This window comes from Choloepus didactylus, chromosome 13 (genome assembly GCF_015220235.1).
Source record: "Choloepus didactylus isolate mChoDid1 chromosome 13, mChoDid1.pri, whole genome shotgun sequence".
Classification (NCBI taxonomy): domain Eukaryota; kingdom Metazoa; phylum Chordata; class Mammalia; order Pilosa; family Megalonychidae; genus Choloepus; species Choloepus didactylus.
This window is the reverse complement of record NC_051319.1, coordinates 33697990-33711361: the sequence shown is the minus strand read 5'-3', so window position 1 is coordinate 33711361 and position 13372 is coordinate 33697990. Positions and strand designations below refer to the sequence as shown.

The following is a 13372-nucleotide window of genomic DNA, read 5'->3' as shown; positions in this document are numbered from 1 at the left end:
GTGGTTGTTCTCAGGTAATAAACGAATAGTCTCTTTTTAGTCATTGGAGTCCAGTCCGGTGTAATATTCCACTCTCCAATCTCTTGCTCCATTTAAAACCTCTTCCCTTTTCCCACATGGAAGTCTACAGCTTTGGTCAGTTGCTTTTCTCCTTCTCAGTGCACCTCCTCCCTCATAAATTTCTGCTTTTGGTCCCTTCAAACTCTGGAAGAGGGAAGGAGAAAAGGTCTTATTTAGCTGTGAGGTTATGATCTGGCATTGGTGCTCTCTAGAGTGGCAAATAGTCAGAGGTGGCTCTTTGTCTCATGGAACCCTGCTGGGAATCTCCTATTGCATTTCTGGCTAGCTAATAACTTCCCATAACCCCCTGGACTTCTAGCAATCCACTCCTCTGTGGGGGTCTCCTTGACACTACAGATATATTTTTTAGAAGGATCTCAAGCTGGTTCCTTTCACAAGTTCCCCTATCAAACCACAGAAATAAACACCTTTGTCCTGCTATCTGTGGAAATACAGTTGACTCCTAATTCAGCCTTCCCTCTTTTATTCTTGAACATAACATGCTTATTTCATTCCAGCACCACTGGTTTTGTTTATTTTCTTCTCCCACCTTTCCTCCTCTCTGCCAATCTAAACATAATTCCCAGCCAAGCTCAATACACACTTTTTTCCATGAAGCATTCACTGATTTACCCCCTTCCACAATGATTTTCACTGTCTGAAGTCCCATAGCAGCCTAGTACCAAACACTCTAGCCTTTGATTTTTTTTTTATCTTCATTTTATTGAGATATATTCACATACCACGCAGTCATACAAAACAAATCGTACATTCGATTGTTCACAGTACCATTACATAGTTGTACATTCATCACCTAAATCAATACCTGGCACCTTCATTAACACACACCCAAAAATAACAAGAATAATAATTAAAGTGAAAAAGAGCAATTGAAGTAAAAAAGAACACTGCGTACCTTTGTCTGTTTGTTTGTTTGTTTCCTTCCCCTATTTTTCTACTCATCCATCCATAAACTAGACAAAGTGGAGTATGGTCCTTATGCTAGCCTTTGATTTTATAGTGTTTTAGACTAGAGTCTAAAATACTACAATTTTATCAAAGTCTTACCACACTGAACAGATTTAAAACTTTAAGGCAAGATCAATTTTAGCTCCTTCCTTTGTACTCTACATAGTACAATTAAATCAACAAATCTCTATGAAGTTAAGGACCTGGTACTTCTACTCCACCCTCAATGTTCAGCTCACTACATTAATAAATCGGGGTATGGTGAGAGGAAAGCAATCACAATGATGAAGAGATGTGAAACCATGTTCCATGAAGAATGGTGGAAGGAAATAAATTTAGAAGTATTAGAAGAAAACTTGAAAGAACAAGATAGTTAACATCATATGATTGAGCAATAGAAGTAGCTAAAATGGACTAAGCACTTTTCATGTGCCAGATACTGTGGTAATCCTTTTAGGCATGTTCTAATTCAGTTCACACAAAAATTCTATAAGTAGCTATCATTCTTCTCATTTTACTCAGAGGTAAACTTGAGGCACAGAGAGGTTAAGTAAGAGTAAAGTAGATGGAAGAGGCAGGGCTCAATCCAAGGCAGATGCTTACCTAACTGGTTTAACGGCCATCATGTGAAATGAGGCACTAGGTTTATTTTGTATCACCCTCAAGGCATGTCTGATTCCAATCACATACTCTGCTGTGCACACTGCCTCTCAGAATTGTCCCCAGATCTGCTATGATATTTCAACTCATGAAATAAATAAAATGTTATTTAAAGAGATTGTGCAGTTAATGGAACTTTGATTCCAAGGATGAAAAGTATTAATTATAGCCATTTACACATATTTGGTAGGTATATATAAAATTTATTTGAGGAGACCATATATACCTGGAAAACTGGACAGATTTATACATGTGTGTTTTGCACAGAAAAACAACATGATTCTGAGACTTTTCCCCAATAAATATAGAATGCATTTTATCTATAAAAATATTATTAAAATATTGTCTTAAGAATGGTGTTAAAAAACTAGGAGATAAAATTATTTCCTTTCGATGGGATTTTGCAGGATGACATTTATAGCTGGTATCTATACTTATTATAAAAGAAAAATTAATAATTCTGACCCACTTTCTTGACAGATTTTTTTACAATTTTTGTTCTGTTAAATAGGAGAGACAACTGTTGAAATACCCTCAATAGTGTGGCATAACAGTTCAAAATGTATTTGTTGGAGTATTAAGCTATAAGTCATGATATTGGTTGAGATTAAATGGGCATACTCTGTTTACTTTTGCTAACTGAAGGATTTAGCACAACTGCAGCAGTTCTCAAAGTGTGGTCTGCAGATCCCTGAGAGTTACTGAGGTACTTTCAGCGTGTCGGTGAGGTCAAATCTTGCTTACAATAGTACTATCATATTATTGGCCTTTTTCACTCTGCTGACATTTGTGCTGATAGTAAAAAGCAACAGTGGGTAAATCTATTGACACTGTGGCACAAATCAAGGCAGTGGCACCAAACTCTATTAGCAGTGATTGCATTCTTCACTGACAAGAACTCACAGTAAAAAATAAATAAAAATAAAAAGTCGGCTGTATTTAAGAATGCCCTGAATGGGCAGTAAAAATTATTTCTATTAAATCTTGACCTTTGATTACACACCATTTTAATATTCTGTGTGATTAAATAGGAAGTACACATAAAGTGCTTCTGCTGCATACTGGAATGCATGATTCCTCATGGAAAAGAACTTGTGTAATTATTTGAGCTGTGAGCTAAACCAGTCACTTTTTTTCATAGAATGTCATTTTCACTTGAAAGAACAACTGACAGACAAACTATGGTTATACAGACTTGGGTACTTGGCAGATATTTTCTCAAAAATGAACAAAGTGAGCTTATAATTTCAAGGAAAACAACTAACAGTATTTCTTGCTAATGATAAATTTGAGCTTCAAAGCAAAAATTAGAATTTTGGGAAACTTGGATCTGGCACCATGAGCTTGAAGAATGGTGGTTTTGTAGATAAGTCTACAAATTATTTGAGAAAGCACACCTTAGAATGTGGAGCTTAGTTTCCTGCCCCAAGTGCACTCTTGACTATTTCTAGGGGGAAAACTATGGCTAAAGTGATGAGCAGTCACACTTAGGTTGCAAAAGGACTGTGGTTTCTGTCTTGTGCACATTCTCTTGTTTTCTCTCTTCTGAATCACTCACTGCGGGACAAGCCAGCTGCCATGTTGTGAATCAGGCCTGGAGAAAGGGAAACCATCTGCCATGTCTTGGGGACACTCAAGCAGCTTACGGAGAAGCCCATGTGGCAAGGAATTGAGGCTTGCCAGCAGTCATGTGAGTGAACTTGGGAGTGGATCTTCACTCATCCAAGTGAGCGTGGAAGTGGATTCTCCTTCAATTGAGCCTTAAGATTAATGCTGCCTGGCCAACAGCTTGACTGCAACCTCCTGAGAGATCTTGATTCAGAACAACCCTGTTAATTCATTCCTGGATTCCTGTTCCACAGAAACTGTGAGATAATAAATGTTTTTTTCTGGTTTGCTAAAGCTGCTGGAATGCAATATGCCAGAAATGGATTGGCTTTTTTAAAGGGGACTTAAGAGTTCACAAATTTACAGTTCTAAAACCATAAAAGTGTCCAAACTAAGGCATTAACAAGAGGATACCTTCACTGAAGAAAAGCCAATGGCATCTGGAACACCTTTGTCAGCTGGGAAGGCATGTGGCTGATGTTTGCTGGTCCTTTCCTCCCAGGCTGCATTGCTTTCAGTTTCTAATTCCAGTGGCTTTCTATTTAAGTGTCTGTGGGTTCTCAGTTAACTTTTCTGGGGCAAACTCAGGGCTCCATGTCTTAGCTTAGCATCTCCAAATATTTTTCTGTCTGCATCTCCAAGTGTATGGGTCTGTGTGGGCTCTGGGCTCTCTCTCCCTCTCTCCCTGAGCTCTCTTAAGGACTCCAGTAAACTAATTAAGACCCACCTTGAATGGGCAGGGTCACATCTCCATGGACATAATCTAATTAAAAGGTCCTACCCATAATAGGTCTACCCCACAAGACTGGATTAAAAGAACATGGCCTTTTTTGGGGTACATAACAGATCCAAACCAGCCCAATGTTTATTGTTTTAGCTTCTCACTAATAAAACAGCTTTCCAAATCTTAAAAGCCTTTCTGATCAAAGGACTTTTTTTTTTCATCTTTGGTTGTATAATGAAAGATGTCAAAAGAAAATCAGCACACTCAGAGAACCAAGATTATCCAAATGATCAATGCATGGTGTTATAAAATCATGCAGTAATAAAAGATTCATTCAAAGTGCAATATAGACCAATGAATTTTAATGCAACAGAACATAAAATATTAATTGATTTGGTTTCAGATTCCACATTGCCACTAACCTTTAATAAATTATCACTTGTTGAGTTTTGGTGTAGGATCAAAGAAGACTATCCACAATTATCTGAAAAGACTATTAAAATACTCCTCCTTTTTCCAGCTGCATATATATGTGAAGCTGGATTTTCTTCATGTACTTCAACCAAAACAATATACTACAACAGACTGAATTTTGAAGCAGACGAGAGAAACTGGCTGTCTTCTCTTAGATATTAAAGAGATTGGCAGAAATGAAATCAATACTACTCTTACTACTAATTGTTTTGATTGGAAAAGTAGTTATTTTTCATAGAAAATTTTATCACTGTTACTTTTAAATAAATTATATTATTTATATACTGCTGCATAACAAATTACCTCAAAATTCCACAATTTGTAACAGCAAACATTCATTATCTCACAGTTTCTGTCGGTTAGGAATTCAGTTGTAGCTTCGCTGGAGGCCTGTGGTTCAGTCTCTCACAAGGCTACCATAAGGTGTCAGCTGGGGCTGCAGCATCTCATGGCTCCACTGGAGAAGGATCTGCTTCTAAGCTAACTTGCTGTTTGTAGGACTCAGGTCCCCATGGGCTGTTGAGTCACACTGTGTTGTTTGGAAGCTGTTATGTACCCCAGAAAAGGCCATGTTCTTTTAATCCATTCCTGTGGATGTTGTAGGTGGTACCTTTTGGTTAAGTTATTTCAATTGGGATTTGACCCACCCATTCAAGGTGGGTCTTAATCTTTTTTTATTGGAGTCCTTTATGAGAAGATAAAAGATGGAAGAGGCCCAGAGAAAAAGCCCCTGGAGGAGCTGAGAGAGGAAGCCACTGAAGTCAGAAGCTGAAAGCAATGAAACCTGGGGGAGAAGGACCAGCAGACTTCAGTCATGTGCCTTCCCATGTGGCAGAGGTGTCTCAGATGCTGGCTGCCTTTCTTCAGAGTCCAGGTATCATCCTGTTGAGGTCTTAATTTGGACATTTTCATGGACTAAGAACTATAAATTTGTAAGCTAATAAATACCCATTATAAAAGCCAACCTATTTCTGGTATACTATATTCTGGCAGCTTTAGTAAAGTGAAACACACATCTTAACATTTCCGTTGTATTCTATTCATTTGATAGAAATAAATCTAATCCACACTCAAGAGGTAGGGGATACACAAGGTCATGAATACCAGAAGATTAGGGGTCATTGGGGGCCATGTTAGAGGCTGCCTACTATATGAATTAAGAAATATTTTATAATTTTTTTTTAGTATTTATTTCTAGTAAGATAAATATCAATAGCTGTAACTCACACAGACGAGAGCCATTTGGGGCCCTTAATAATTTGTAAGAGTGTAAACAGTTTTTGAGATACAAAAGTTTAAGAACATCTGTTCAAGTAATACAAGTATTGCCTTTACACATGGTAAAGACATGAGGCATTGTTCAGGAGGTGATAATAAAGGTCTTATTTTTATCATTATTCATAACTATAAACTCTTTTCCATCAAACATGCATAGTATTTATAATATTATGTTAAGATACAAAAATGCATATTGAAATATAGTAGCCTTTGCCACATGCATGTATACAGTGGGTGTGGTATCAAGACTTATAAGTATTATATCTACTGTATATTTGCCACATATCTGAGAATATGTAATTGTTAAAATTTTAATAATAATGACTCAATATATTGAATGCTTAGATTGTCAGCACTCAATAATTGGTGATTTGATTTTTTTATTATTTTACTCAGCAAGTATTTAGAAAACTCTGAACAAGGGATATTATCAGAGTTAGCAATTTATGAAATTTCTACTGAGAAATCATAATTTAGGCCATTGTTCACATGTGATTGCCAAAAAAATAGAGTTTAAAAATAAAGAACATAAAGTACAAGACTTTGGAGTGTGGGGAATAAGTGGTAGGAAGTAGGAAGAGAAGACAGAGGAATTGCTAGGGAAATAAAATACAAAATTTTCTTATGAAAGTACAGACCTTCTTAAGAAGTATGGGTAATCAAAAGCATCAGCTACTATAATGATTGAGAAGGGTGAAGATTGAGAAAAAAACTGTGGTGATTGAGAAGTCTTTGGAGACCTTAAAGAGAATCCCCACAGGGCCAACAAAGGGTTAATCTGAGTGGGAAGTGAAAAAGCTGGGACCCCAAAGGAAAGAGGAAAAGTTGTCCGGTAATATGCAGGATCATACAGGGGATATTTAAAAATGTGTTTCTCCTACTGTTCACTACTTTGAGCATTGAAAAATTTTAGCAATAGCCTGTATTTATTCAAACCAAGTAGGACTAATTTCAAATTACATTCCTTATTTTTTTTAAAAATGAATCAGTGAACTAAATTTTGACTAGTAGCTCTTCAATTTCTGTTCTCTTTTACTGGTGTATATACATTCTTGATTTTCCTGTACTAACTCATGCCCTAGTTTGGGGGTTGATTCTGGGGAAATTTCAGTTAATAGATCTGCAGCAAATATCTGTGACTATCTAGGACAATTGCTGAGGTCAGACACTCAAAAATGGAGATCTCTATTCCAACTACCTTACTCTCCAGATTAAGGAATTTGAGCTGAGAAATTAAGTAACTGGAAGTTCCTACAGATAGTCAGATAGAATCAGGCTATAGCATCCCAGCGTTTCCTGACTTCTACTTCTGGGGTCCCTTATTCATACCTCATGCTACAATACTTTTGGTGATATTTTCTAAAATTATTACTGATGTGATTTAACAGATACTTGATACTTAGAGAAAGGAGCAATTCTATGAAGAAACCTTTAAATAAGGGATTCTGGATTGACAAAAATTAAAAGATGCTAGCTTTTACAATTAAATCTTTCTAAGACTACTCCTGGGATTTCTTCCTAAAATCATTACCCATTCTCTTCAAAATGACGTAATGCAGGACCTTGTCCCTTGAACCTTCGTTTTCATCACAAATAAATCAACCACACTCTTAACCATTTGCTCTTCTTCACAGGCGAAGCTCCAAACTCCTGTGGTCTGAGCATCTCCGATTTTAAGTAGGAGTGCAGTTCTCCCCAACGACATTTAAAAGTTTCAAATGCGAGAGTTCTAAGACTGCCCAAAGTGGCTGTGAGTTGCAAGAGAAGCGAGACATCCACTGGGACTTAGCAAGGCCTTGAGCACCAGAAGAAACAGCCCCTACCGTTTGAAGAGCTTCCCTCCGCCCTGAACCTCCTGTCTGTCCCAGGGTGCCCCGCGGCTATGGCTCCCACTGCCGAACAGCCGAGCCCTGTGCGTGACGTGCTTGCGTAACACCACATCGCCAGTGCTGCAAGGCCTGTAGGACCCACGTAGGCTGCTGTGGCACACGTGGCCCAAGCCTCCTATAGAAGGGGCAGTAGCTGAGCCCTGCGGTGCTGCGTTAGGGGAACTCCGGGTGGGAGGCTGCGGGGTAGAGGTCGTGGCGACAGCCCAGAAGCTGAGGGGGATGCCCAAGGGCCACGCACCAGTGCTGGCTGAGCGCCGAGTGGCTGAGAGCTGGTGGCCGAACCAGCACTGGGAGCATCGCTGCCTCTGCCCTGTCCTGACCCTGCCTTCCAGATGAGGTGAGGTGAGCCCTCAAAGGGGTGACCACGTTGCCTGGCCGGCCTCCTGCGGGGTTTGGGGGTAGGGTGGGGGTTATGGGAAAGGGGGAGATGCAGAGAGCAGTCCTGTTCATTGAAAGGACAAATGAACTTCCATTTTTCTTTTTTTAAACTGGGGAAGGACGAAAATTGAATCGAGTAAACTATGTGGAAAAAAGCGTATTTAATTTTGTAAATTTAGTTATTTTGCCTCAATGATAAGCGACAAAGATTTGAAACAACATACATGCCCGCCTTCGTAGATCTTAGATAAACTTCATTGCCACAAGGGGGTCTTCCCTGACCTCCCAAGTTAAGTTAGTCGCTCGATCTTCTCTAGCACAGGCTCTATTTCATATCTGTTATTGTGTTTATCACTCAAGGAATGACTTCGTTTATTTGCTTGTTTATTGTCAATTTACAGTGTATGTACCCTCATTTAGATTGGTGACATGCTTTGTTCATTTTTCGTATCTCAAGTGCCTGGCATAGAGTGGACACTCATATTTTTTTTAATGAAATTTTATTGAGATATATTCACATAACATACAATCTTCCAAAGTAGTACACTCAGATTTTGATTGTGAAGGTGAAAACCATCCATAATAGAATTTCTGATAATATGTATCTTTTTATAGGGCTTCTTTGTTTGAAGGTCTTCCACAGAGTATTTCTCCTGTTGCTGTCATTCTCCCCTTTTCCACCACCATGAAAGCCACTCACTCCAACTAAGAGAGGCAGATGTATAGTAAGAGTAACTCAAGATTTTGGAAAGAGAATCCAGACAAGAGTACTTGCTGTATGTTCCATTTGCTAGTTTTGGGAAACTTTCAAAATTCCTCAGAACCTGGTTCTTCATTTGTAAATAGAGGTAGTAATACATATTTATAGATTCACATAATCATTCCGTTTTCTGTCTTTAAATGGGATCTGAAAAAAAAAAAAGAAAAGAAAAGAAAAAGAAAAGAAATCTGGCTTTCCAGACAAAAGAAAACGCTTTCTGTTATCCCTGTCCTCTAATTGCCTAGAAAACATGTTAGATATATTTAGTATTAGTTTTACTGACTTGTTCTTGTAAAAATTGGCTGAAAACCATGAATTCAATCATTGGTCAGGGAGACTTTTATTTATTTATTTTTAAATAAAGGACGTTGTTGTTAATATAAACGTAACATAGTCTTAATGATTTAGGACTGGGTAACTTGTTACATTTTTAACATGTAAAAAGAATTATTTTTGTACAAAGTAACTTAAAAATATCCAAGAGGATTGATTTGTTGGTACTGGCTGCAAATAAATGTAGCTCATGGTCAGTTTAGATAAATTCACACATGGTGAATTATGTCTTGCCAGGGCTCAGCTCTAAAGAGTTATTGTTAATGTGCTATCAAAGTGTTGGGTTAAAGGAAAGAGTGGAATGCATCCTTTAACATTTTCAGTTTTAGCACTGCTGGATAAACATAGCAGTTTTCTTTCTAAATATTTTGTAGAATAATAAGGGATGACCATTTTTCTTTTTCACTTTTTTTTTTTATCTGCATGTCTATTTCATTAGAAAAATATTATCTATATGCAATTTTGGTCCACTTCTTTATCTCTACCATTTAAACTCTAAGTTTAATTTTACTCAAGTAAAAGCAGAATCACATATCTGACATAAAAATATATGTTACATCATTAAATTAATAGCATTAAATTAGGTGTGCTCTTTATGATTTCTCAGGTGCAGTAACTCATCTTTCCTACATGTTGTTTCCTTTTACTTTTATTTGAGTAACTATCTAATGAATTTACTGTCTTTCACATTCAGTAATATCAGTGTGCATACATGTAATTTATAACATCCATCATTGGGTTGCTCATCCAATCTTCAATTCATGTTCAATTCCCCCTGTTATACGGTACTTAAATAATAAACTTCAGGTATTTTAGTCAAACTTACAGTTTCCAACACTGTGCTGGTTTGAATGTATTGTGTCCCCCAAATGCCATTATCTTTGATGTAGTCTTGTGGGGCAGACATTTTGGTGCTGTTTAGATTTGCTTGGAATGTGCCCCACCCAGCTGTGGGTGATGACTCTGATGAGATATTCCCATGGAGGCATGGCCCCACCCATTCAGGGTGGGCCTTGATCAGTGGAGCCATATAAATGAGCTGACTCAAAGAGAAGGAACGGAGAAGAATGTGAGTGTCATTTTGAAGAGGAGCAAGCTTGCTGGAGAGGAACGTCCTGGGAGAAAGCCATTTTGAAACCAGAACTTTGGAGCAGACGCCAGCCACGTGCCTTCCCAGCTAACAGAGGTTTTCCGGACACCACTGGCCATCCTCCAGTGAAGGTACCCAGTTGCTAACAGAGGTTTTCTGGACACCGTTGGGCATCTTCCAGTGAAGGTACCTGATTGCTGATGTGTTACCTTGGACACTTCATGGCCTTAAGACTGTAACTGTATAGTGAAATAAACCCCCTTTTTATAAAAGCCAATCCTTCTCTGGTGTTTCGCATTCCGCAGCATTAGCAAACTAGTACAAACACCAATTATAAAAATTAAGCTGTTAATTTAAAAGTGTTATGAAAATTCCAGGCTGAAGAATACAGGGCCCATTTATAGACATGCTGTTGTGAGAGGTCCTCTGACAGCTATTGCTTCATTCTCAACACAGCCCCCTTTGGGCAGAGCAGCAACCTGGTAAGCAGCTCTAGCAGGAAAATTACTCTTGAAATACTGTTTGTAGACCTCATTGACAGCATTGAAATCATTTATGTCAGCCAGCAAGACAGTTGTTATTACAACATTAGCAGAGTCACAGCCTGCAGCTTTCAGAATTTCCCCCATGTTTTTAAGAGCTTGTTTAGCTTCTTCTGTCACTCCACCTGGCACAAACTGTCCACTTGAAGGGTCCATGCCTACCTGTCCTGAAATATAAATGGTCCTGTCAACTAGCATGGCTTGACCGTAAGGACCAGTGGCCCCTGGGGCTTTTGCGGTGCTGATCACCTTTCTGATCAGGGACAACATGACTAACCCTTTTCTGCAGCAGCTCCTCAGATGAACAAGTCCCCACTGGCTTCACTGTGTTTTAACTATTGACTTGACCAGAAAGATCTGCTTTAAAACCTAGGTAGTTGTTATATACTCTATGACCATAAGTAAATCACATATACAAAATCTGTATTTTTGGTCATGCTTTGCAGAGGGTTTAGCCTAAGTAAATAAATCTAAGAATTCTAACTGAAGGACTTAAAAATACAGAGAGTAAGAATATTTAAATGTACTTAATACACATTTATTTCCTTTTCTTGAAATGCATTAACTATAGGTTGCCTGTTCTCAACTTAGAGACTATCATCATCACTAAGGGGTCTTGCACAACAAACTGTCTCCTGATAATATCCTCCAAAGCATATTAAATACAGAAAACTTTGATACAAAAATTGACATATATTAAGTTGAAAAGTTGATAATTCCTAACATTAAATATATCAGGACCAAATACTTCCACAATAGAGTTCTAGCTAGCATTTAAAATAAAGATAGGGAACTTTACTGTATGTAAAATATATCCCTGTTTTAAAAAAGGAAAAGAAAAGAAAGAAAAAAGTAATTCCAGATAATTCTGATGTTAAACAATTCCAGATACCACTGAAGAATGCAAACCTTCTCAATTCATAGTCATATAAATATAGTACTAATCCATTAATTACAAGAAAGAGAGCCATGGACCACTCTTACTTATGAATATAGTTGCAAAAATTGTGACTGAAATTTTAGCAGATGAAGTCCAGCAAGATATCAAAAGAATAATACACTGTAATCAAATATGAATTCTTTTCCCAGGAATGCAAAGATGGTTCTATTTTAAGAAAATCTAGTACATAATTTCTTGTATCAAGAAATTGAGGCAAAAATGATCATATCCATAGGTTATGAAATGAAAGTGATAAAATTCAACAAACATTCACAGTAAAAACAAACAAAACCAGTATGGGAATATAAGGAAACTAAATATGATAGAGTTTAGAATAGCATTTGCTGTTGGTTTTTGGTAAACAGTAAATACTGAAACCATTTTAATTGGGAACAAGAATAAGATAGGAATTCCTACTGTAATCATTATTATGCACCACAGTTTTGGAAGACCTTGTGAATGCAGTTAAATAAGATAATGAAATAATTGGTATGAATGAGAAAAAAGAGATTTTTTTTTCCTCTGATGATATTGCATACCTAAAAAATCCAAGAGATTAGTGGGGAAAAATTCCATGGCATACTTGGAATAATAGAATTTGGTGACACACCTGAATAAAAGTAAAACATACAAAAGTCATTAGCTTCCAACAAGCTACTCAGCTTAACAATAGCAACAAATAATGGAAATGGAAAAAAATCCCAGTTACAATAAATGACTAAAACTGTAAGATACTTATGAATACAATTTCCAGTAAAGTTATTAGACATGTATGAAGAAAGCAGTAAAATTTTATTGATTAACATAAGCAGTGATCTGAACAAATGGAAAGACAGGCTACACCCTTGGATAAGAAGATAAATATAAAAAAAATTTCAACTCCAATTTTAATCTTAACAGGTCTTTTAAAAAATTTTTGATAATATTTAAATTCATATAGAAAGATAAATCACCAAAAAATGGCCAGGAAAAGAAAGAAGAATGGGAGAGGCTTGCCATAACAGAAAAGAAAATGTACGACAAAACTACTGTAACCAAATCAGTATTATAATGACATAGAAATAGACAAAAGGATTAGGGAAACAGAATAGAGAATCTGGAAATAGTTCTGGCATATATAGGATTTAATATATGACAAAAGTGGTATTTCTCATCAACAAAGAATGGTTTATTTAATCAGTGATACCAAAACAACTGGATATCCAAATGAAAGAAAATAACAGTGATTAAAAGTAAATCACAAATGGATTGAGAATTTTAAATAATAATTTTTAAAGAGAGGATACTCTTAGAAGAAAATTTGAGAAACTACATGTATAGCTTAGTGCCTGGAAGAATGTCCTTAACCAAGACAGGAAAACCAGAAGCTTAAAAATAATAAGTTTTATGAGACTATATAAAAATTAAAAAAACAAAAAACAAAAAACTTTTGTCTGACAAAAGATACCATAAGCAAAGTCAGTAGACTAAACTAGTTTCAGAAAACATTGTCTAGTTAGATGAAAAGCTCTTTTAAATTGATAAGAAAATGATAACCCAATGAAAAAAGCAAAGGATAGGATTAGCCATTTACAGAGGACCAAATCCAAGTAGCCAATAAACATATAGAATGATGACCAAACCCTTGGGTAGTTGAGGTAATACAGATTAAAATAGCAGTTGAGAAT

At 36.8% G+C, this 13372-nt stretch overlaps 2 protein-coding genes across 3 annotated transcripts in view; one reads left to right on the top strand and one right to left on the bottom strand.

The window, feature by feature from the left end:
- The first annotated feature begins 7686 nt into the window (after positions 1-7686).
- The window catches only part of SPATA9 (spermatogenesis associated 9), a 44920-nt gene continuing 39234 nt past the window's right edge, over positions 7687-13372 (top strand). For both annotated transcript variants that reach the window (XM_037801716.1, XM_037801715.1), the window contains exon 1: positions 7687-7999. Coding sequence is in view for 1 of the 2 variants with exons in the window: in XM_037801715.1 (XP_037657643.1) it covers positions 7995-7999 (5 nt within the window). In the remaining variant the exon portion in view is untranslated. The remainder of the gene's footprint in view (positions 8000-13372) is intronic.
- Positions 10622-11035, bottom strand: LOC119508186 (2-iminobutanoate/2-iminopropanoate deaminase-like). The gene has a single exon (XM_037801724.1). It carries the CDS (start codon positions 11033-11035, stop codon positions 10622-10624), a length of 414 nt encoding a protein of 137 aa, XP_037657652.1.